The following is a 22332-nucleotide window of genomic DNA, read 5'->3' on the forward strand; positions in this document are numbered from 1 at the left end:
GCCAACTGAATTTTCCGACCCCTCTGGGCTCGTTTCCCTGGAAAACCTTTCCCCGACCCCCTCCCGCCATCCCTAAGGGGCCAGGAAATGTTTCAATCTCCATAGAAAAAGCGCAATTTAAGTGCCGGGTGGGGCGCAGTGGGTGGGACGCGGGTCGCGGAGAGAATTGAATTTCTCTCCGCTCGGAACCAGCCTTCGGCGGATAAAGCGCAAGTTTGTGCATTTGGTCCACGGAGGGATTGCAAACCGACGAAACAGAAAGTGTTCCGGTGAGATGCGGAGTTTGCCCAGATTTCCCTGCAGATGGGTGTGCGGAAACGCCTGTGATGGGAACTTTCTGCAGATCGTGTATGGATGGGAGCTAAAGAAAAAAAGGGAGGGGAGCGGGGCGGGGAGGGGGCAGTGGGAGCGTGAAATGTGCCTCTGTGTGTGTGTGTGGGGGGGGAATGTGCCCAGACGCGGAGGCGTCACGGGGGGGCGTCACAGCGGGGGCAATGGAAGGAGTGCGGAACGTCCCGCAGGCTAATTGGCTTAAGACGTTCTGCAAGCGCTTGGAAAAGGTCGTTGAAGGAGTTCGCTGCACACACACAAAATAATAATCTTAAAAAAGAGTGCCGGGCATGCGCACAGAGAGGATGCCATATTGGAATGAGGCTGTAGTGGGAGTCGGCGGAGTGGAGCGGGCGCGCTAGGGAGGCGGCGGGCAGGGAGCGAGCAAAGCAGAGCTAGCGGGTGAGGCCGGTGTCCCCCCACCCCGCCCACGGCGGCGCCCGGGGCCTTGGTCCACGCCGCGGGGAGGACGAACTTCATCAGGTAGGACGCCGCGCGGTCGCTGTCCCCGCGCCCAGCCAGCCCAGCGAGCAGACCTCCGGCCCGCAGGTTGAGCGCGCCGGTCAGCTTCTTTTTTCCAGCTCCGAAAAAAAGGGAAGCTGGAGCCAGCCCGGGGGTGGGGGGCTGGAGGAGGGGGTGCTGAGGGAGAGGAGCGAAAGGGAAGGACAGGAGGAGAAAGCGACATTACTGGAGCAGAGCCCCAAAGTCCGCTCTGCGCTCCGGGTTGTCATTTTTACTCCCCCTGTCCCCTTCCCCCGGTCCCTCGGCTTTGCAAAGCCCGGCCTTGCGGGGGTCCGTCCGTAGTTGCAAAGTGTCCTCCTACCAGGGTGCAAGCTGTCCCCTCCCGCCGCCCACCTTCCTCATTTGTGCGCTCATTTTAGCGACGCAGCCGCCCTTGCTACCCCGCGCTCTCTCGTTGGGGTCTCTTTCTTCTTCTTCCTTTTTTTTTTTTTTTTTTTTGGTGTGTGTGTTTGGGGTGGCGGGGGGGGCAGTGGGGGGAGAAGATGTGGAGTGAGGACTGGAGACCAACCATCAAGGGGGTTAAAAATCGTGGGCACATTCGGAATCCCCCCTTTGGTAACATTTGCCTGTGCAGCTGAAATGAAATTGTCAGTAGTAGTTTCGGAGCGTGCTCCCGCATGGATGATCTTTTTGTTCTTTTTTTTCTTTTCTTTATTATTATTATTTTTTTTCTTTTACGTTAAAGTAATATCCTGTCACTTGGGGCTTTCCTGTTGTCTACTCTCATATGACCTTTCAATTACTAATCTGATCTGGCTTGGGAGTTTATTTTTTTACTGTGTGTGTGTGTGTGTGTGTGTATGTGTGTGTGTGTTGGTAAAATCCGCCAAAAAAACAACTGTAGGAACTGCTAGATATATTTACTGATTTTTGACCCGAGGCGGCGAGAGGGGATTAACCGGAGAAAGGGGGAGCCTTAGGTGAGGGAAGTGGTTGATTTGCGGTGGCCAGACGCAAGTCCAGAGCCCGATCCGTACTCGTGTTTTCTTGGAAGCAACGGCGGGGAAGGAGTATTTAGAAGCTGTGCCAGTTTCAATATGGCGGGCTAAGGTGGCTTTTAAAAACTGAAAATAAAGGTTTTGAGGTGGGAAAAAACCCAACCGGAGGTGCCATCTCTCAGTTTCAACTCTCTTTGACTACTCCAGTAGCTGCTTTAGCGAATTAAATGGGAAAAAAGAGAGGGAATGAGCTGCCCTAGTTTTTTCCGTGGTTAGAGTCTGCGTGTGTCCAGTCCATTGCTAAAGGGCAGAGGGGTACCGCTGGCCCGGACCGGGGCATCCGAGCACAACTGCTCTGTGTGCCTTTGGATCAGTGTGCATACCTGTGTGTGCAGTTGGCGGGGAGGGTGCCAAAGAGATCCACCCTGAATTCGTGTGTGCGTCTTGGAACCAGACCCTACGATGATTTGACATGACAAACTGCTGACACGTGGTGCAAAATACATGAGGGCAGAGGGAATGATTTATTTCGGCTTTCTAGGAGACCAGTTCTCTTTCTCTGTATGCTGGATCCTGTGTGCGTAAAGCCCGGTAGGTGGAGCGGGGAGGTGCTTATTGAAAGGACTCACTGTCCAGGGTTTCGGGTGAAGTCGGACTGCAGACGCCCGTGGGGTTCTGTGTGCAGGGGGCGCGCTGCAGTTAGCGGTGGGCACCCGGTGCAGTTCGCGCCGCGCCGCGGTGGGGTGGGGGGTGGGGGGGGCCGGCGTCCGGGGCATGGTGGGTGGAGTGGGGGAGTGAAAGTGCAGCGGCGGAAGGGCGGGGGCGCGCGGACCTCCGCTGCAGAGCGTGCATGGGGGAGGGGAGGAGTTGCTTTTGGAGTTGCGCTCTAGAGGCGGTGGGGGATGGGGAGAGCGTTAGCGGAAGAAAGTGTCCCTTGCTCTGATCGGGCTCCGAGAGGGCTGGATCCGCTAGGGGCTTTCTAGGCGAGCGAGCGGGGGTGTCGCCTTGGGCTTTGAGAGGGCGGCGAGGTGCCGGGGAAAGGCCGGCCTCCGGCCCGGGAGAAGGTCAGGGAGCGGAGTTTGAGGGCAAAGTCGGAGCTTGTGAGTGGAGCCCAAGGGAAAGCAAGCAAACAGAGCGCCCTTAGTTGGGAACTGGGGTCCCCGACAGGGGTCGCTAGTGGCCAGGATGCAGCCGCGGAGCGGAGGTCGCGCAGCTGTGCCAGCGGGGTGGACCTAGGGGACTGGGGCCACACGGCGGCCGCGCGCCGTCCCCAGGGCCAGGCGAGGGCCGGTCCGGGGGACCTTCTCTGTGCCCGTGGCCTGATGGCGCGTCTTCCTAGTGCGCCAAGATGATTTTAAATCATAGGGTTAAAAAGATAGCGCTGGCCAGGTCTGCAGTTACCGCAGAAGCGTGGTCTCTGGGCATTTTCAGAGGCCTGGAGGGAGGACCGATGGGGTCAGCTTGTCTTCCCACTTAGACGGACGCCGCGCTGTCGGATAGGCCAGTCCCTCGCGGCGGCCCGTGGGTGGAGCCTGGGGGGAAGCATCACCAAGATGCGAGACCCCGCGGCAGATTTTCCCTCCGACCTGGGCGGCGGGGCTGAGCGATCCGCGACCCTCAGGCCCAGACGCTCTTCGCACCCCCAGCCCCCGGGCCGAGCGCGCGGCGCGTCCCCGGCGCTCCGGTCCCGCGCGTCCCCCCGGGGACAGCTCTCCCGTGGGCTTCGCCCAAGTGGAAACCAGCCTAAGATGGCTCTGTGCTTGTAAACTGCAGTTTCAGCTGGGAACCCCTCCCCTCGTCCTCCTGACGTCGCGGCTGACAAGCGCACAATTCACTCCAACGCCCCGAAACCTGCGATTTTGCACCGAGCTGTGCGGTGGAAGCGAACATACAACCGACTGCGAAGAACATTCCACAGGATTCTCGCAGGGTCCAAGTTTTCCTTCTCTTGGGTAGGAGCGGGAGGAGGGAGGAACCGAGACGAGGCAGGAGCACGGCCGACCCCCGCCCCGAAACCGGGGCTGGGGACTTTCACGCGTATAAAACGCAGGGAGGTGCCCCGGGGACGCGGAGGGTGGCCTTGCGGAGCGATGGCCACTCTCAGGGCCGCTCGTCCTTGACCACATTGGTGGTGTCGGGAGTCCGGACACGACGCCGGGAAGCCTGGGCGGCCGTTTCCAAACTTCTGTAGACCTGCTTGCAGTTTCGCTTTCGAAATTTTCGGGATCTTTGGGTTTATAGAGTTGGGTGGGATTCCAGGAAGGGCAGGGCGCCAGGGGCTGGCCTCAGGGCTACTCGTTCCTTTCAGTGCAGAAGTGAGACTGCTCACCCACCCGGGCGTCCCCCGCGGTGCCTCCCTGGACCCCGAGCGCCGGCGCCTTTGAGGGTCTGGGGCTCCAGGCCCCGCGCTCCGCCCCGACTCCGGAGAGTTTGTTCCCCGCGCCGCGTTTTGTCGGTTCCAGCGGCGCAGCCGTGGCGGATCCGAGCCCACTGGTGGGAGACTGCCTCCGACGCGGGCAGACCCTGCCTGAATCCAGATCCATCGCCGCCGCTCTCTGCCTTCCCTCACCCTTCCACCCTTGCACCGTAGCGGAGGGACCCGGGGGACCGATTGGCGTGTCTGTACCAAGCAAATGGACCCAGGTTTCACCAGGTCGGAGAAAAAGCGAAAACAGGCTCAAATTCGGCCCCGTTTCCTGGGAAGTCTTTGGGGGTGGGGAGCGAGGTGGAGCGAGTAGGTGGGGGGGAGGGGAGAGGCCTTGGTGGTCAGATAGAATTGCTGGCTAGGCTGTCCTTTGAGATAGGAGATCTGCTACTTTCTCCGTTCGAAGCATTAAATTTGCACACACTCTGCTTCCTCCTTTCCATAAATAAGTAGTCTCAGATTTTTATCTTAGTTCATTGCTGGGACCCTGCCGCTGCCTGGAAGGTGGCGGGGGTGGGCGGGGGACCATACACCCATGTGCACCAGAAACCCTCCAGTCCCCTACCCAAGCTGTGCGCAGAACCCATTCCAGGGCCAGTGGAAACCACTGCCCAGTGGCAGGGCGATTCAGCAGCCCTTACCCCAGAGAAGAGTTCCATCAGCCAATCTGTCTTGATGTGTGTGGTTCTAGAAGTGCCAGCTGAGGCCTGCAGGGGTGACAAAGGAGTATTTCCCATTTCCCATTAGGTTACCCACATCTTGAACCTCAAACAAGCCATCTGCTGGGACATGAATTTCACTAATGATGGGAGTAATTGATCAGAGAGGGCTTTTCCTCTTCATGTTTTCTTGCAGAAATTGTGGACTAAGTTTTTGGGAAACCTTGCTGGTTTCCCCAAACCAGCTTTATGATAACTAGCTTTATGATTCTTGACTTAAAAAAAAGAAGCTGGAAGCAGAAGAGGGACCTGAAGAAAGGGGAAAACCATGGTGATTTTTTCCCTTTTCTCTTAAGACTTTCCTTTGCTGTCCTGGGAGTGCTGTTGGGTCATCAGATCCCATTTTGCCCACTCTAGTTGAGGAGGCATTTTCCACCTTTCTCTCTGTGCCATTGTCCCCAAAGGACTTGCGAAATCTGAGCAAAAATGCTGGGTGATGGAAACATTGCTCTGAGCAGTAAGTGAATGAGACTTCCCTTGAATTGATAGAGGGTGCTTTTGGGATCAGAGAAGCACATGTAGTGAAAATGCAGAAGATTTCAAAGTAAAAGAGTTCTTTTTTTTAGGTAATTTGAACAAAAATAGTCTACTGTGGAATTTGAATTACCTCCAGTTCTAGTATTAGATACCATTTCTTTCTTAGTATTTCACTATTTTTGGAACTTTTGGAGTTCCCGTAAGAGTGTAGAGGCCATAAAGGAGAACTTGTAAAAGGTTCTTGTCCCCCAAAGAAACTACGATCCATAGTTCAAGACACAGTCAGTGTTTTTTTTTTTCTGACTGTTCTTACATCGACATTGCCCTAGTAGTAACTTACTGTTCCCATTCTACAAGTAAGAAAAACTGGTTAGGGAAATGATACTTGTCATGACAAACCATCTGTGCATTTGTAGTGGTGACCCGTGATCTGACAGCTCTGTTTTGTAAGGAAGATTCCTGACAGAGGAGGAGATGACAGAATCAGGAAGAAGCCTGGCTTTAGTTTCAGCGATGCTTCCATCTGGCTGTATGACCTTGGACGAGTTACTGGATGTCATCTTTCTGATCCTCAACTTCCATATCTACATAATAGGTGCTTTGGACTGGAATCTCACTCAGAGATCCCCATGGTTCTATTTGGGGAAAAAAAAGAAAGATCTGTGGTTCAACACATCTATGCAGACCTGCTCAAGTGATTCATCTTTCAGACTCTTGTCCGGAAGGTAGGGTGGAAACATTACTGGCCATCAATACAGAGGATGTCTTTGAACGTAGGTCACTGTGCAGAAGTAACGTGGTTATTGTTAAGGGATGCAAGTTCCACACGGGGTCATGATTTCACTTGTGCTCTGGAAAAGGAGAGGTGTAGAGAAAATTGAGGCACACCACTCTAGCCTTCACATATAATCCCAATAATGGCAGGGCCTGGGCCAGGTCATAAAGAATACAGGCCATAAAGAAAAACCTGATTTGAGTTTGCTCTAATAATTCCTAGGACTAGAAGGGGCCATTCCAAATAGCCCTCTCTACCCCGCCTGCCCAGACAGGGTGTGTGCTTGGACCTTATTCAATTATATTCATAGTGCGGGTGGATGGCTGCAGCCTCCAGGTAACCCAGCCAGTGAAAGAATCAGATCTGACCCTCCATTTTCCATTCCTGCCCTTCAGGCTGGGCCACTGGGCAAGTACTTCCTCTCTTTGTAAGACTGATAATGTCCTGGGACATTCTTAGAAAACTTGGTCTTGTTGGCTAAACCAAGTGTTGGCTGTTTGGAGGTCCGTATAAATAAACAAGATGTTTATAGACAGGACAGTGTATCATAAATAAGGGAAGATACCCAATATAGAGCTTGCGGTCTAAGAGGGAATGTTATATGATTTATATAAAGTTATCAAATAAAATTCTTAAAGGATTGGTTTTGCATGATCAGTACAGCAGTGTTCTGATTAAAAGTTGCCACCATCCTACTCCCCATCTGGTTAGCCCGTAGAGAATTTTAAAACGTGCTAATTCTTCGCTATACATTGATGGTTAGGGTCCTTCATGTTACCGGTAAGATGATACTCACTACTCTAAAGGTTTTGCTCTCTTGTCAGGTAGGTTTCTATTCTTGTGATAAGATAGATGTCTTTGACACTGATTTAAAGAAAGAATCCATTGTGCTTTTGGTTTCATTCTTTTTGATTTTCTTAAAAACAAAAGTGACGCATTTTGGTAGATGCCTTGCATTTGGTGAATTCTGAAGTGTCAGCCAGTGGCAAAGAGCATCAGCAGTTGTGACTACAAAGGAGGGGTTTGGAGCTGGTGGGACGCGGGAAGGTGGGACAGATTTGTATCCTGTGCTATTTTTCCCCCTTCAGTTGTATTGGCTGAGAAAAGATACCTTATAAGGTTATTTAAGCATCCTTTCTCCTAAATTTGGCAAGTTGTTGTTTTTTTTTTGTTTCATTTAAAACTGAATTATGAACTCAATCACTTTCAGCTACAATACGAGCATCTGAAATTCCAAGCGCAAGTTCCTACAAAGTCTCATGCAAAAGATAATTCAAACAGATGCTCGCTGAAAAAACACACATTTGGATTTGAAAGGGTTGTGGGATTACTCTGATTTGGAATTATCTGTTTACTCAGACTAATATTAAAAAAAATAGTAATACTTATTTAAGCATCTACTATTTGCCAGCCACTCTTCGAATTGTTTGTATTTGTATATCCTCGATTTTATGAGTGTTGTCACCTCCATTTTGCACATGGGGAGATGGAAAGGGAGCCTGAGTCACTTGCTAGCAAGTTTGAGCAAGAGAGAGAGTGAGGATTTGAATCCTAGTCTTAAACTGTCTTGAAACTGTGTATATTGATTATCTGCTATGTGTGAGACACAGCCTGGCAATTTAAGTACAATAGCTTATTTAATCATTATAGGTGAGTGCTGGTATCTTTATCGGTAATTTATTGAGGCTTTGGGGAGGTTATACAGGGCCACACAAATAGATTTGTTTTTTTAAAATATTTTATTGAAACAGTAAGGCTAGAGCATTTTCCTTTTGCATTCAGTTCAGACAGTCATGGGAGAACAGAGCTTAAGTCACTGTTTTTAAATTTTGAAGTGAAATTACGCGGTGTTCCTGGGTTGGGAAAGAATGTTGTTCATAGTCACGTGATTTGACCATTAAAGCTTTGGAAAGTGTTGAATTTCTGAAATTTCATCTTGATTTAAAAAATAATTGGGAATTCCCTGGTGGTCCAGTGGTTAGGACTCGGTGCTTTCCCTGCTGTGGCCTGGGTTCAATTTCTGGTCAGGGAACTAAGATCCCACAAGCCACGTGGCGCGGCCAAAAAAAAAAATTGGCTTTAATATAAGTCTGTTTTCTTCCCCCCTCCTCTCTGAAAGACACTACCCACCAATGAGGGTGAGAATAAGTTTAAAAATGTAGAAGTAGTGGAGAGTGGAAATCAAACAGACAGCATGGAAAGCTGGGGAAGGAAGTATGAATTTTCCCTTCTAAGTAGCATTGGCCACTCGTGAGCACAGTCTCCTAGATTCTACTGAAGTTCTTGATGTTTTATTGGATTATTTTCTTCTGTGGTATGAAACTGAAGATAAAACCCCAAAGCTGTTCTCCCTGGGACGTCTAGGTCAACTCTGCTTCTCTTTGCTCCTGGGTCATCAGCTCCTTGCAGGCTCCTCCAGGGGTGAGTTGACGTCACGCTTGAAGCTGACAGCTCAAAGCCAGCTCCACTTACCCTATGTGAGTGGAAGTTGATTCCACTTCCTTAAAAGTCAAGTTCTGCCAACTCAAAGTAGCTGGATTTTCATAGAAAGTGGCTTTGGCATCATTTTAGAAGGTGCACTAAAGATGGTGTGAATACACTATGGCCGGATAGTCAGAGTGAACCAGTCTTGGGAATTTAGAAACCCCAGTTCTGGCTCAGAGCTTTTCATGTGATCTTGGTCCACTGGGTAAGACTCTGTGCTTCCACTGCAGGGGCCGCGGGTTCGATCCCCGGTCTGGGAACTATAAGATCCTCCTGCATGTCTCTCAGCCAATAACAACAACAAAAAAGAGTGGAGTGGTAGAAACATCTAGGGGGATGGAGGGAAAAGCACAGTGCCACAATTTTGGTTGGATTCCTCTGGTGTTTACATACATTTCTGTAGGGAAGACACTGCCTTTCTAAGGGCAGAGAAGTGGACAAGGGCAGCCTTAGAATGAAGGTACGTGGGGGGGTGGGGGGGGAGGTGAGGGTTTATCTGGAAGAGAGCTAACCTGTGTCTTTGTGAACCGGAGGACAGAGGTCTGGAAGATGATGTTCAGAAATCCAGGGTGCCGATGTTTTACTGTTCCAGGCACCCCACTTGTTTTCTTAATTAACATCATGGTTGATATTAACTCACTAGGTTAAAGTTCATCTGCTTCTAATCATAGTTATTCTTTTTTTTTGCGGTACGCGGGCCTTTCCCGTGGCGGAGCCTCCGGACGCGCAGGCTCAGCGGCCATGGCTCACGGGCCCAGCCGCTCCGCGGCATGTGGGATCTTCCCGGACCGGGGCACGAACCCGTGTCCCCTGCGTCGGCAGGCGGACTCTCAACCACTGCGCCACCAGGGAAGCCCCATAGTTCTTCTTTCATAATGCATCATCTTTTATTTGTAAACATACAAACCACAGATGTAAAATCACTACCCCAACCTCTAGCTGTTTGTTGCAGGCTGATGGTTGGACCCTATTTTGCTCATTTTGCCCAGATCGATTTGCTAAGATTTCCACTGACCCGTCAGCCTGATTTTGGTCCTTTTTGAATGCTGCAGGCCTCATCCTGCATATTTTGTCTTTGTCCATCTTATTCTCAGTTCTCAGCCTTAATTTTCCACGTGGCCTAATTAAGAAGAGGCTTTTTAAAGCCCCAGAAGATAAAAAGATGTGTGTTGGAGAGACTTACCTCCCAGGTTTTTTGATTTTTGTTTTTTGTGTTTTGGGGGGCTGATTTGTCAGATATTTATCCGGTGGCAGGTGACAGGGAGAGGGCTCTTCTAGCTGAGTAGAGTTCTGGGAGGGGTCTGTCAGCCAGGCCCAGAGTCTTCCAAGAAGCATTAACCTCAGTGTGCTAACGAAACAGAAAAGAAAGTTATGCAGAACATAGCTGGTGATGCTTCATACTGAAGCTGACAATTTCCAAGATCCTTCAGGGCCACACGCCTAATGGATTGAACCCCTGCCAGATGTGCTCCCCTGATTTCGGGGAAGGAGATGTGAACAGCTGGATGCCATCATTTATTTATTTACTTTTTATTGGGGTAGAGTTGTTTTACAATGTTGTGTTAGTTTTTACTGTACAGCAAAGTGGAGTTCCCTGTGCTATATAGCAGGTTCTTATTAGTTACCTATTTTATACATATTCGGGTATATATGTCAATCCCAGTCTCCCAGTTCATCCCACCCCCCAGATGCCGTCATTTTAGTGAAGGCTGATGGTTATGGAGCAACTCGTTTTTCTCTGCTCCCCTCTACCTTGGTCTCCAGCAGTCCACAGCACTGTTACTAAAAACAGCCAACTCTGGAATCAAACCTACCAGCCCTGGTTTTCTGTGTTTTTTGATGTTCTGCTTGGAGACCAGAGAGTGGCTCAGTGGTAACAGAATGTTTGGAGCCTTGAGTTTTGGTTCTTGTCATTTATTGTCTTTAAAACTTTAACTTAAATATGCTTTATTCTTCCCAGCCAGCTGCAAAATGCAGACTGCCCTCTTCCCCTTTTCGTCCCTGCACTGTGAACTAGAGCGGCTTTGGGCAGCGTAGCAGATTGTACACTTTGAGTAGCCAGCTGGGCATTGGGGACCCGACCCCCGCTCTTTTACGAAAGCTTTCGGGATCCAGTTTAGACCGTGGTGACTGTTTCCTTTTCTGAGCCTTTATTCCGTCGGAGCGGATGCTATGTTGTTCTCTCCTACTACATACACTTTTAACCAGGAAGGTCTGAGGGGGAGGGGAGACTTCAGGAAGCTTCTAGAACAGTCCCTGTGTTTCACAGATGAGAACAGTGTCGCTTGTTGTTGCAGTTAAAAAGGCCAAGAGTACATTCTGCTAAGTGATGGTTACATTATGGGGTAAAACCGGATCTTCCGCAGTCTTCGGTAGGGTTTGTTACCTTTCCCAAGTTCTTTATAACCAAAGTAAATGAGGGTGTTTTTCTTGACTTCGCATAATGATTTGCAGTTGGATGGGCTGCACTTATTACTGTCTTATTATTTACTATCTTATTACTCTAGTACATTTCCTTTCTGCATTTAAATGATATCACTGATACCATGTGATTGGTGCCCAGTTTTATGCATATGTATCTATGGCTTAAAGTCAGCACCTGAAATGCTCTTCAGTTCTTTTTGGAATCCTCAGCTCCGTTGCAGAACCCTGCAGGCCGCGGTGACTCTCTGGCTGCATCCTTCAGAGGTGGGCTTGCAGAGTCCTGATTGGTACTTTTCATCGTCGGTGTCTTAGTTGATGGCAGGATGACCGCGTGGTATCCCCAAAGCATCACTGCTCTGCATCTGTCTTGCTCGTAGTCATCTGATTCATAAAAATCCCCTCAGAAAATTAGATACTGATGATTAGATGTTATCTATGCATGTCTAGCTTACAGAAGGGTCCTTTGTAAGATTTCTTTACTTCTTGAGTTCTCATGACTGTACATACAACACATGGGCTAGCTTCCCTAAAATGACTCATATGCACACCTGTGTGATGTGAGATGCAATTCTCCTGTAGAATATGAGGTTACTTAGCTTTGTTACAGCCTTGAATCGATGCTCGAATTCATTCCTCTTCATATTTGTAGGTGACGTGGAAATCCTATGTTTGGAGTTTGTCCAAGATGTTAGCACTAAATGTCTGCGTTAATTCTGAAACATCATGCTTCTTTGATAAGGTCCCACAACCAGGCTCTTCTGTGTCAAGTACTTCATGTCAGTCATAAGCTAACCTAAGGTTGGTGTTTACCTTTGTGGCTTGGAAGTACATTTCTGGTGTAAGAAACCCTGTATCGCTACCTTGATGCAAAGACTGATTGTATAGTAGATTTAATTGGGTCTTTCAAGGCCTCCGTGTATAGTAGATTTAACTGGGTCTTTCAAGGCCTCCGCCGTCTTGACAGTAAATAAGTAGTGAATCATACATAAATAATTGATAGGTAAATAGTTAATAAATAAGTAAATGAACTTCCAGGATGGGGCACGGCTCGTCTGCAGTTGGGTTAGGTGTTCTCTTCTCTCGAGCGAGTAACTTGGAAGGCTCATTTTCTCATGCCTGCTTCTGAACGACCGATTTTGCTCCGTCTGGAGTGATACACTTGCCGTTTGGTTGGGAGGTTAAGAGGTGACAGTTAAAACCATGAATCAGAAGACACAATTTGCTATTGTGGGAATCGTAGGCCACCGCCAGCCCTGGTATTCCTTCCTCAGCCTCCTCGTATCCCCTACATCTCTTATTTCCTAGAACGGAGGTATGAATCGGGATGTGAAAAATTAGCATTTCTTATGCTGGGGCAGCAGTATGTGTCAGATTTCAATCTATTTAGAGTGAAAACCCGATGAAAACCAATTGCAAAATGGCCAGGAGATTGTGGTCCTAATCAAGGTAAATCAAGCTCTGAGCATATGGTAGATGGCAAAATTTCATGAACCTTGTGCCCCAGAGAATCAGTTCGTCTCCCTTGATGATGGAATCGGGAAGGCCTGTCTCTTCTGAGAGAGGCTGTGTTGGCTGGTGAGAGTGGGGAGAGCTGGGCTTCATCCTGCATTGTTAACAGAGTGATCTGCGTGACAGGGTGCGTGTAAATAGAAGGAAGCCTTCCTTGATAAGTGCCTGGGCGCTTAACCCCTCTTTGCATCTTCAAAGCCATTTACAAATATGGGACTTGCAGATACTCTTGTGATTCCAGGCTGTTATTTGTATGTTGCTTCTTAGGGAAATGGAAGCAGTGATTTTCAGAGATCAGGTTTTGGTCACAACGTGGGTTGTGCATCCTTCCGAATCCTCTGAGATTTTCCATTTTGATGGAAATGTTTGGAAAGGTCTTAGCTCAGATTAGGTGTCCTGTGCTCGTTTTGAAATTCCTGGAGTGTGAAATGAGGCCGTTTTCTCTGTGATTTAGACATGCTAGATTTCCAAGGGCAGCTAGAGTATGTCTGGAATTCCATAAGCTTTTAGTTTAGGCCTTCACTTTTAATTTTCAGTTTGGGGAAGAGTCTCTCTTCAGAGTCACATAAAAAACAAAACAACTGCAAACCTTTTTTTCCCGTTTCTGAGTAGCAAGCTTGAAATTGTAAGCATGTTCATTGGTAGGAAAATTGCCCGTTCCTTGAACTAGTTTAAGGCAGGTCCCTTTGAAAGGACTGGATAATTGGGTAACTGAAAAGAAATGCGACATTTCTTTCATTGCTATTCTAATAATGCTCACTGGAGTGAGTCCTTCTGAGTAGTATGCCTTTGGACCTTGCCTTCCGATGAATGGAGAGAAGAATGATTTCCAATGCTAAGGTATCTTCATTAATCCAATGTAAAGTTTCACTTTTTCACCTGAACTTTGAGAATTTTGGTTTCAGAGTCTAGTTGTACAATGATAGTTTAACATTTATCACGTCTAATAAAGAAATCAAGGAGAAAAATGGGGTACTGGCACTAGCTTAGGGAAAGGAGAAAATTTATTGACACACGTCTGGAGATCTGAAATTGGGGCTGCACAGCTTTTTAGTGTTTTAGTGGATTTAGGAGGGAGACCTTGTTTCTCAGAGCCTACACTGCAGGGAAGAAAATGACTGTGTTTCTGGGTTGTTCCCTTCTAAACCAGTGTCAGTAGGCGGGAGACCCCCTCCCAGCCCTCGTGTTAGCATATGGGAGAATCCTCTTCTGTGTAATTTGACCAGCCTAAGAGCAAAGACTTAAAGACACATTGGGGTTTCCTTTGGGAAGGACGCAGCTGGGTCTCTGTGCAGTGGTTCCCAAGGTGTACAGTCTTCACCCCTGCGCACTGAGATGTCAGTCAGCCTTTTCATTCCCCACTCATAAACGTGAGAAACCACAAAGTATTACCAGACTTCTGAGGTAGGCAGCTAATATAAAACAGTAGAGACCAAAACTAACCAAGGGAGAAAAGTACCTGCTCTTACAAAGGAGAGAAGAAACATCTTACAAAAAAAAAAACCATGAATGGCCTCAGGGATATAATAGAAGATTTTACATCTATGGAACAAGGTAGGATGGAAAAAGGGAATATTCAAAGAGTTAAAAAAAGCCTCTTGAAATTAGATTGTAAAACTCCATAGAAGAGCTAGAAGAGGAATTCAAGGAAATACCCTAGATGGTAGGTTAAAGAGTAAAGGGGCATAAAAGGGAAAATGAGGGGGATTAACGAGATTCAACATTGGAATGAATATTAGAATGAAAGAACAGAGAAAACGGAGGGGAGGAAATTGGCAGTAATTCCAAGAAATATCCTGGAACTGAAGAATAGTTTCCAATCTTGAAGGAAGTCATTCAGAGCCCCCAAGCCACAAGTAGGTCACCATTTGGTACCTCATTGTGAAATTTCAGAACATCAGAGGATCTGGTCATTAGGATGGGACCAGACTTCTCAACAGTGGAAGCTGGAAGACAATGTGGGGAACGCTCAAAATTCTAAGAGAGGATGTTTTTCCAGTTTAGGATTTTTAATTGACATCTAGGTGATTACAATGTTGTGTTAGTTTCAGGTGGACAGCAGAGCGATTCATATATATATTTATATATATTTGAAGGTTCTTTTCCATTATAGATTATCACAGGATGTTGACTATAGTTCCCTGTGCTATATAGTGGGTCCTTGTGGTTTATCTATTTTGTATATAGTAGTGTGTATCTGTTAACCCCAAACTCCTAATTTATCTCTCCCCCTGCTTCCCCTTTGATAACCGTAAGTTTTTTTTCTATGTCTGTGAGTCTGTTTTGTAAATAAGTTCATTTGCATCGTTTTTTAAAATTCCACATATAAGTGATATCGTATGATATTTTCCTTCCTCTTTCTGACTTACTTCATATAGTATGATAGTCACTGGGTCCATTCATGTTGCTGCAAATGGCATAATTTCATTTTCTTTTTTTGTGGCTGAGTAGTATTCCATTGTATATATGTACCACATCTCCATTATCCATTCATCTGTCGATGGACATTTAGGCTGCGTCCATGTCTTGGCTATTGTAAATAGTGCTGCCATGAACATTGGGGTGCATGTATCTTTTCCAAATTAGAGTTTTGTCTTTTCCAGATATATGCTTGAGGAGTGGGATTGCTGGATCATATGGTAAAGAATATTTTTTACCCACCTAAACTATGGGTTAAAACGTGAGAACAGGTTAAAGACATTTTTATGCAAGGCTGCACATGTTTCTACTAAATCCTTTCTTAGGAACCTTTTGAAGAATGTGCTCCATCAAAAGGTGGGAGAAAACCAAGTGAGGAAGACCTGGGACACAGAATAAGAGGAGAATCTCATAAAAGAAGTGAAGCAAGATCTCAGGATAACACCTGCTACCAGGCATAGAAGGCAGTTAGTCTAGATTAGAGCAGAACAGAAAGCCTTGGTAGAAATTACTTCAAGATGAAATTAAGAAAATACCTATATATCTCAGTTTATCGAGAGATTTAGACAGTGAATGGAAAAATTGGCTTTGAAAGGGTGAAAAGTATGTAGAAAGCTAAGGTCATGGAAGAAGCAAGGCCATCATTAACTCCAGGGAAAACTTGGGTGAGAAAGGAAAAGTAATCATAGTGCACCACATGGATCTGCTGTAATGTCTTTATAGAGCCATAGTAATGGGATCATACCTATTAGGAGGATGTATATATGTATGTATACACACACACACATATATATGAAAAGAGAGAGAGAGGTGATGTGAGTGGTAGAGTATCACCTGATAAAGACAAAAACTGCACAATTAATAAGTAAGCTGTTATTCAGAGATGAGATGAATGCCAAAACAATCCGCTAAAAGAGTTGGAAGTGATTGCCTCAAGGAGGAGAAGGGCAGGAGACTGCTGTTTCTTTTTCTTGTGGGGGGAGGGGTGCATCATGTACAAGCCTTGTAGAATGTTTGGCTTTTGAAATTATATGCAGACATAACTGATATAAGAAATCACCTGCTAGTCTAGTATATCTCAATAAAGCTGGGGAAAGTATCTGCTAGGAATGAGGGACCTGACACAAAGAGTTCCTGGAGATGATGTGATCCAATCTCCTCTTGACTCTTGAGAAAACTGAGGCCGGGAAAAAATAATTTGTCCAGATACATCGCTGCACGAAGAGAATGGCTCTGCCATAAACAATCAACACAATAAGTTCTTGGTACTGTAACTCTTATCGAACTTTTACGGACAACAAGCTCACCTGACTTCAGGCAGATGGTAAAGCAAATCTTGACTTTGCAAAACAATGGAATTCAGGGAACAGGTATTCTATAAGGAAAATGATTCATAATGCAAAACCAATGCACGTTATTTAATGCAAAACCATTTCTACAAAACCCAACCTTCCTCTCCCCACATTTAAATGACTTTGCAGAAATATTATGTGCTCTACTGTACTTACGATAGATACATTTTGGTGAGGAACTATTTTTCTCTCTCTAAGCAACCCAGGCAAAAGGCTTCCTTTAATAAAGCAGTGGTTCTTAGGATGTGGTCCTTGGACCAGCAGCAATCAGCATCACCTGAGTAGAGATAGCAGGTGAGTAGCCATTATCCCAGATCTACTGAAGCAGAAGCTCTGGGCAGGGGGCCCAGCAGTCTGAGTTTTGATACGCGCCCCCCAGGAGATTCTGCTCTTCCTTAAACTTTGAGAACCCCTGAAATAGTCGATGACATTAAAGGCAATGCTGACCCCCGACTTCTTTAGAAGTTAGGCTCATGGGGGTGAGTCCCCACTGCGTGGGGATCCTTTTTCATTTCCTACAGACCTCATTCTCCTCGAGGTTTAAGCACCTTGGTCAGGATTTAATGTGAACTGCGACTTTTTGGGGGGTGGTGGTGCAGAATAAACCAGAGGCAGCCTTTGGCATTATTGATGAAAAACTTAGAGAACACCCTGAGTTCTAGAGTACAATCCAAGCCTCCTAATTACAACCTTATTACAAAGGGGCGTGGTCCTTCTCGGGTGTATTTGTTGAGGTTTGGGATTGGCTATGTATCAGGGACCGTCAGATAGAGCCGAGTAAACAAGATAGAAGCTTATTTCTCTTGAAGTAGTCGTCTGCAGCTGATGGCAGAACCAAGCTCTGCCACCAGTGGGGCCTTCCTCTGCGTGATCTCAGGTGGCTCTGGGGGTGACTGGTAAAGGCCCACCCCTCCACCAAAGCGTGTGACCTTCTGGTTGAACTCATTCGCTCCGCAGACTTCCCACTGGCCAGAACAGAGTGGTGCGACCACATGCAACTTCGAGGATGGCCCGGCAGTGTTTATTTTGGTTAACTAGTTGGTCCTCCCTGCACACAAAGGAGGAAATGGAAATTTGGGGTGGGAGATGCTTAACAGCCTCTGGTGCACGGTCATTTCTACCTGTGTGCAGGTCCTGGTACATTCTGTGCGCAGTAGAATGCCGTGTGATGATCAAGCCGTGAGTCTGGGTTCCCAGGCCACGCGAAACCTTTGTCACCCCTTTATAAACCTACCTTAAATGGCCCCAAGTTCAGTGATTGCTGAACTAAGGATGGGGGAATGTATAAACAGTCATAGTTCCTATTTTGCTGACTTTTCTGAAAATTAAAGGAAAGTTTGGTGCATAGAAACACAGTCTTGTACATGTAAGAATTTCATGGATGGTAAAGACAGGGTATTAAAAACCCAATGGGGTAGGAATGGATTATTAACTGCGGGAGGTGGTCAGCTCAGAACTGCACCGCACAAAGTATTTGAGCATAAACATATGGGGACATAGGTTAAAAATGTAAAACTTGAAACCCTAGGGAAGTTAAACTTATGGTATCTTACAATGGGGGAGGACATTTTAGGAATACAGTTTTTAGAAGAAATAATGTGAATTATGGATTGGACTAAGTTAAAAAAAACAGCTCACGTTCCGTACATATATCAGAAGGACCCACTAAAGGGAGAATTGGGGAAAATACCTGCAAGAGTTTTGTGGGATAAGATACGTAGAGCTCTTAAAAATCCATAAAAAATACCAACAAAGTTAAAATGTGGGAAGGATGTGAGGTATGTGAGAATGCATGGTACAGTGTTCATAATGGTGAAAAATAAAAAAACAACTTAATGGCCAGCAGTAGGGGAATGGTAAGTAAACAACCTGTTCATATTATAATAAAAGTCATACAATCATTTCAAGTCAGGTTTTCAAAGAATTTTAATGATGTGGGGAAAATGCTTTCTATGTGATGTTTAAATGGAAAATGAATTAAAATTCTAAATTCCATATGAAGTAAAAAAAAAAAAAACCCACAGAGAAGCTATCAGGAGGAGATACTATAAAAATAAAAGAGATTATCCCTGGGTGTTAGAATTACAAGTGATTTTACTTTGTTCCTTTGTAATTTTATTTTGCAAGGCTTCTAAAGAGAGTACAAAGTTGTATACCTTTTATGGGAAGGCAAAAAGTAAACATTGCCAAGAAAACGAACGGTGACATGTCATTTGCCAAAATAAATACATTTTTGCAACCTGGGGGTAGACAGAGCCTTGCCACTTGCCCTTACAGAATAATGTGGGGTTTTGGTATTTATGTCGTTGCTTTTGACTTCTATTTAAAATGATGGGTCTGGTGCATTTAAATTGATCTTATTTTATAGTCACCGATTACCTTTTTATAGTATCTAGTTAGAGGCAGATGGATAGAGTTGAATCAATAGGAATCTTAAAAACTTGAAAAAAGTAAACTTTTTTCCTCCTTTAATAAGGGCTTGACTGATTTACTAATAGTTAGGTTTATAGATTTTTCCTTGAAGAAAAACTTTCTGCCTGGTTACATTTTGAGGTGGAATGATTTTCTTGAATTTGTAAATGAATGAAAAAAGCTATAATAGTATAACATAACTTAGCTGCTAAGACTATTTCTCTTTTGAAATTGATGAAAACCAGCACATTCACTGAAAGCCTACTACATTAGGAAGATTGTGATGAAAGATTTGTGGAATATTATGGAGAAACTGCTCAGTCTCCTTTTGAAGTTCCTTAGGTTTTAAAATTCCTATTTTCTCTTTTAACTAGCTCGCTGTACTACAACCTTCAAGAGAGCCAAGAATTGGTGATGATTTAGGACATGTTCCAAACTCAAATACAATAAACTCTTGCCTGCCTAGGCAGTGGTCTAGCTGTTCACTACGGCCGCTGCTAGCCACATATGGCTTTAAAATAGATATATAATGGAATATTACTCAGCCATGAAAAAGAATGATATTTTGCTATTTGCAACAACATGGGTGGACCTGGAGGGTATTATGCTTAGTGAAGTATGTCAGACAGAGAAAGACAAATACTGTATGTTATCACTTATATATGGAATCTAAAAAAATATAATAGACAAAGTGATATAACAAAACAGAGGGAGATTAACAGATGTAGAGAACAAACCAGTGGTTTCCAGTGGGGAGAGGGGATGGGGTAGGGGATTAAGAGCTACAAACTACTATGTAGTAATTTGTCAGTTTTTGTCTTAATCATGGGATGCCCTACCAGTTGGCACATTTCTGTTCTTAGTCTGTTTCCATTCAGCCTCCCCTTGTCTGTCCATCTGTCTGGCATGCAGCTGCCCAAATGATTTTTCTGAAACAAACCTGATCATTTCCCTTCCTGGAATGAAACCCTGCAGTGCCTACTCCCACCTGCAGAGTGAAATGCAGGAATCAGGTCCTTATTTTGGCAAACCAGTCCTGAGTGGCTGACCCTTAGTAATGACTGTGTCTGGGTATTTCATGGGCTGTGATGTACACAAACTAGATCATAGGGTTCGGTGAGAACCGGCTATAATTTTACCTGTTTTCCCACCCACTCTATCAGACTGTAAGTGTGAAATAGCCATGTTACTACAGGAAAAGTCCAGTTGGTCAAAAAGCACGTTATTTGCAAGCATTGATTCTTTAACTGGTTTTGGTAACGAATCACCTGTGAGACCGCGGACACCTTACCTGTGTGTGGGGATGCTGGGGTGGGGGTGTGTTCCTGCTTCACAGCATCCAACGAGAGAGGAGGGAGAAGCAGGGTGGTGGAGTGTCTTGCCAACGCTGCCAAGGTAGATTGGGGGTTGGCACATCGATTCTATTTATTGGTGAAAAACGTGTCCATCTTAGGGGTGATGATGACCTGTAGAAAGTGGATGCTTCTGCTGTGCTGTGACCTTGTTGTTGACCGTGTGTAGATATGTGCTCTTTAGTCTTCAGTCCTGGTACTTTCTGTTACATGACATTGCATTTTGTCTGTTGTAATGAAATGGTAGCAGCTCTGATGGGACACCGTTATTTTTGGAGAGTTGAAAAACGAGTGAATACAATTACAGTGCCCTGATTTCTGTTGTTGTTGGTTGCCCTTAGGTAACTCTTCCTTCAGGATGAATTAAGAGAGGACAATCCATAGTTGTTAAGAATGGAGAACAGCGTGTCAGCTTCTAGCATGCGGGACCCTTCGTCTTCACCCTTGGAAAAACATCAGAGCTCAGCTGACCGTAATGGAGATCTTGATTCAGGTGCGATTTTGTTTTCTGAATGCATTTGGCCTTTTGATGTCTTGACCAATATCTTCCTGAAAATGTTTAGAAAATATTGCGGCAGTATTCTAGACCTCACATACTGCCTGTTCCTGGGATTTGTGGGCACGTTTATAAGCATATAGCAGCTCGAAAGTTATGCAAAATTTGGTTAGAAATACTGGGCACAGTGGGCTACGTTATAGCGAGGTGACCCATCACTTCAAAAACTGAATGGCTTTATGATCCTGCAATCCCACTCCTGGCCATATATCCAGACAAAACTATAATTCGAAAAGATACATGCACCCTAATGTTCACAGCAGCACTATTTACAATAGCGAAGACGTGGAAGCAACCTAAGTGTCCATTGACAGATGAGTGGGTAAAGGAAATGTGGTACATATATACAGTGGAATATTATTCAGCCATAAAAAAGAATGAAATAATGCCATTTGCAGCAACATGGGTGGACCTGAAGATTGTCATACTAAGTAAAGTAAGTCAGAGAAAAACAAATATCATATATCACTTGTATGTAGCATTAAAAATAGTACAAATTAACTTATTTACAAAATAGAAACACTCAAAGACAAAGAAAACAAACTTATGGTTACCAAAGGGGAAAGAGGGGGAGGGATAAATTAGGAGTTTGGGATTAACAGATACACACTACTATATATAAAACATATAAACAACAAGGACCTACTGTATAGCACAGGGAACTATATTCAGTATCCTGTAATAAACCATAATGGAAAAGAATCTGAAAAAGAATATATATGTATAACTGAGTCACTTTGCTGTACAGCAGAAACTAACACAACATTGTAAATCAACTATACTCCAATAAAAAGAAAAAAACTCCATGGCTTAATGCAGTAAATGTTTATAAATGGTTCACACTGTTGGAGCACAGTCAGTGGATGCTCTGTCCCACGAGTCATCCCACACCCTCTTATAGGGCTGCCATCTCAACATGGTGCTTCAAGGTTTATCCCTGTAGGGGATGAGCAGGGCTGCAGGGTCTTGAATCAGCAATTAAATACTCTAGCACAGAAGAGGCTTTTGCTCAGAACCTCTTGACCAGAATCAGTTGCGTGTTTCTTTTTTTTTTTTTAACATCTTTATTGGAATATAATTGTTTTACAGTGTTGTGTTATTTTCTGCTGTATAACAAAGTAAATCAGCTATATGCATACGTATATCCCCGTGTCCCCTCTCTCTAGCGTCTCCCTCCCACTCTCCTTATCCCACCCCCTAGGTGGTCGCAAAGCACCGAGCTGATCTCCCTGTCCTGTGCTGCTGCTTCCCACTAGCTATCTATTTTACATTTGGTAGTGTATATATGTCAATGTTACTCTCTCACTTCCTCCCAGCTTACCCTTCCCCCTCCCCATGTCCTCAAGTACATTCTCTACATCTGTGTCTTTATTCCTGTCCTGCCCCTAGGTTCATCAGGACCATTTTTTTTTTTTAGATTCCATATATATGTGTTAGCATATGGTATTTGTTTTTTCTCTTTCTGACTTATTTCACTCTGTACGACAGACTCTAGGTCCATCCACCTCACAACAAATAACTCAATTTCGTTTCTTTTTATGGCTGAGTAATATTCCATTGTATATATGTGCCACATCTTCTTTATCCATTCATCCGATGATGGACACTTAGGTTGTTTCCATCTCCAGGCTATTGTAAA

At 45.4% G+C, this 22332-nt stretch overlaps 1 protein-coding gene across 5 annotated transcripts in view; it reads left to right on the forward strand.

The window, feature by feature from the left end:
- Positions 1 to 562: 562 nt before the first annotated feature.
- The window catches only part of SFMBT2 (Scm like with four mbt domains 2), a 207613-nt gene continuing 185843 nt past the window's right edge, over positions 563 to 22332 (forward strand). For 2 of the 5 annotated variants that reach the window (XM_029238723.1, XM_029238719.1), the window contains exons 1-2: positions 563 to 813; positions 20479 to 20630. In XM_029238723.1, coding sequence (XP_029094556.1) covers positions 20531 to 20630 — 100 coding nt within the window. In that variant the 5' untranslated portion in view covers positions 563 to 813; positions 20479 to 20530. Of the gene's footprint in view, positions 814 to 1351; positions 2496 to 3703; positions 3743 to 5827; positions 6137 to 20478; positions 20631 to 22332 lie in introns of those variants that run through there. The other 3 variants (XM_029238722.1, XM_029238720.1, XM_029238721.1) reach the window with 3 other exon arrangements.

Source organism: Monodon monoceros, unplaced genomic scaffold, assembly GCF_005190385.1.
Source record: "Monodon monoceros isolate NGI ecotype Baffin Bay Population unplaced genomic scaffold, NGI_Narwhal_1 Super_Scaffold_21, whole genome shotgun sequence".
Classification (NCBI taxonomy): domain Eukaryota; kingdom Metazoa; phylum Chordata; class Mammalia; order Artiodactyla; family Monodontidae; genus Monodon; species Monodon monoceros.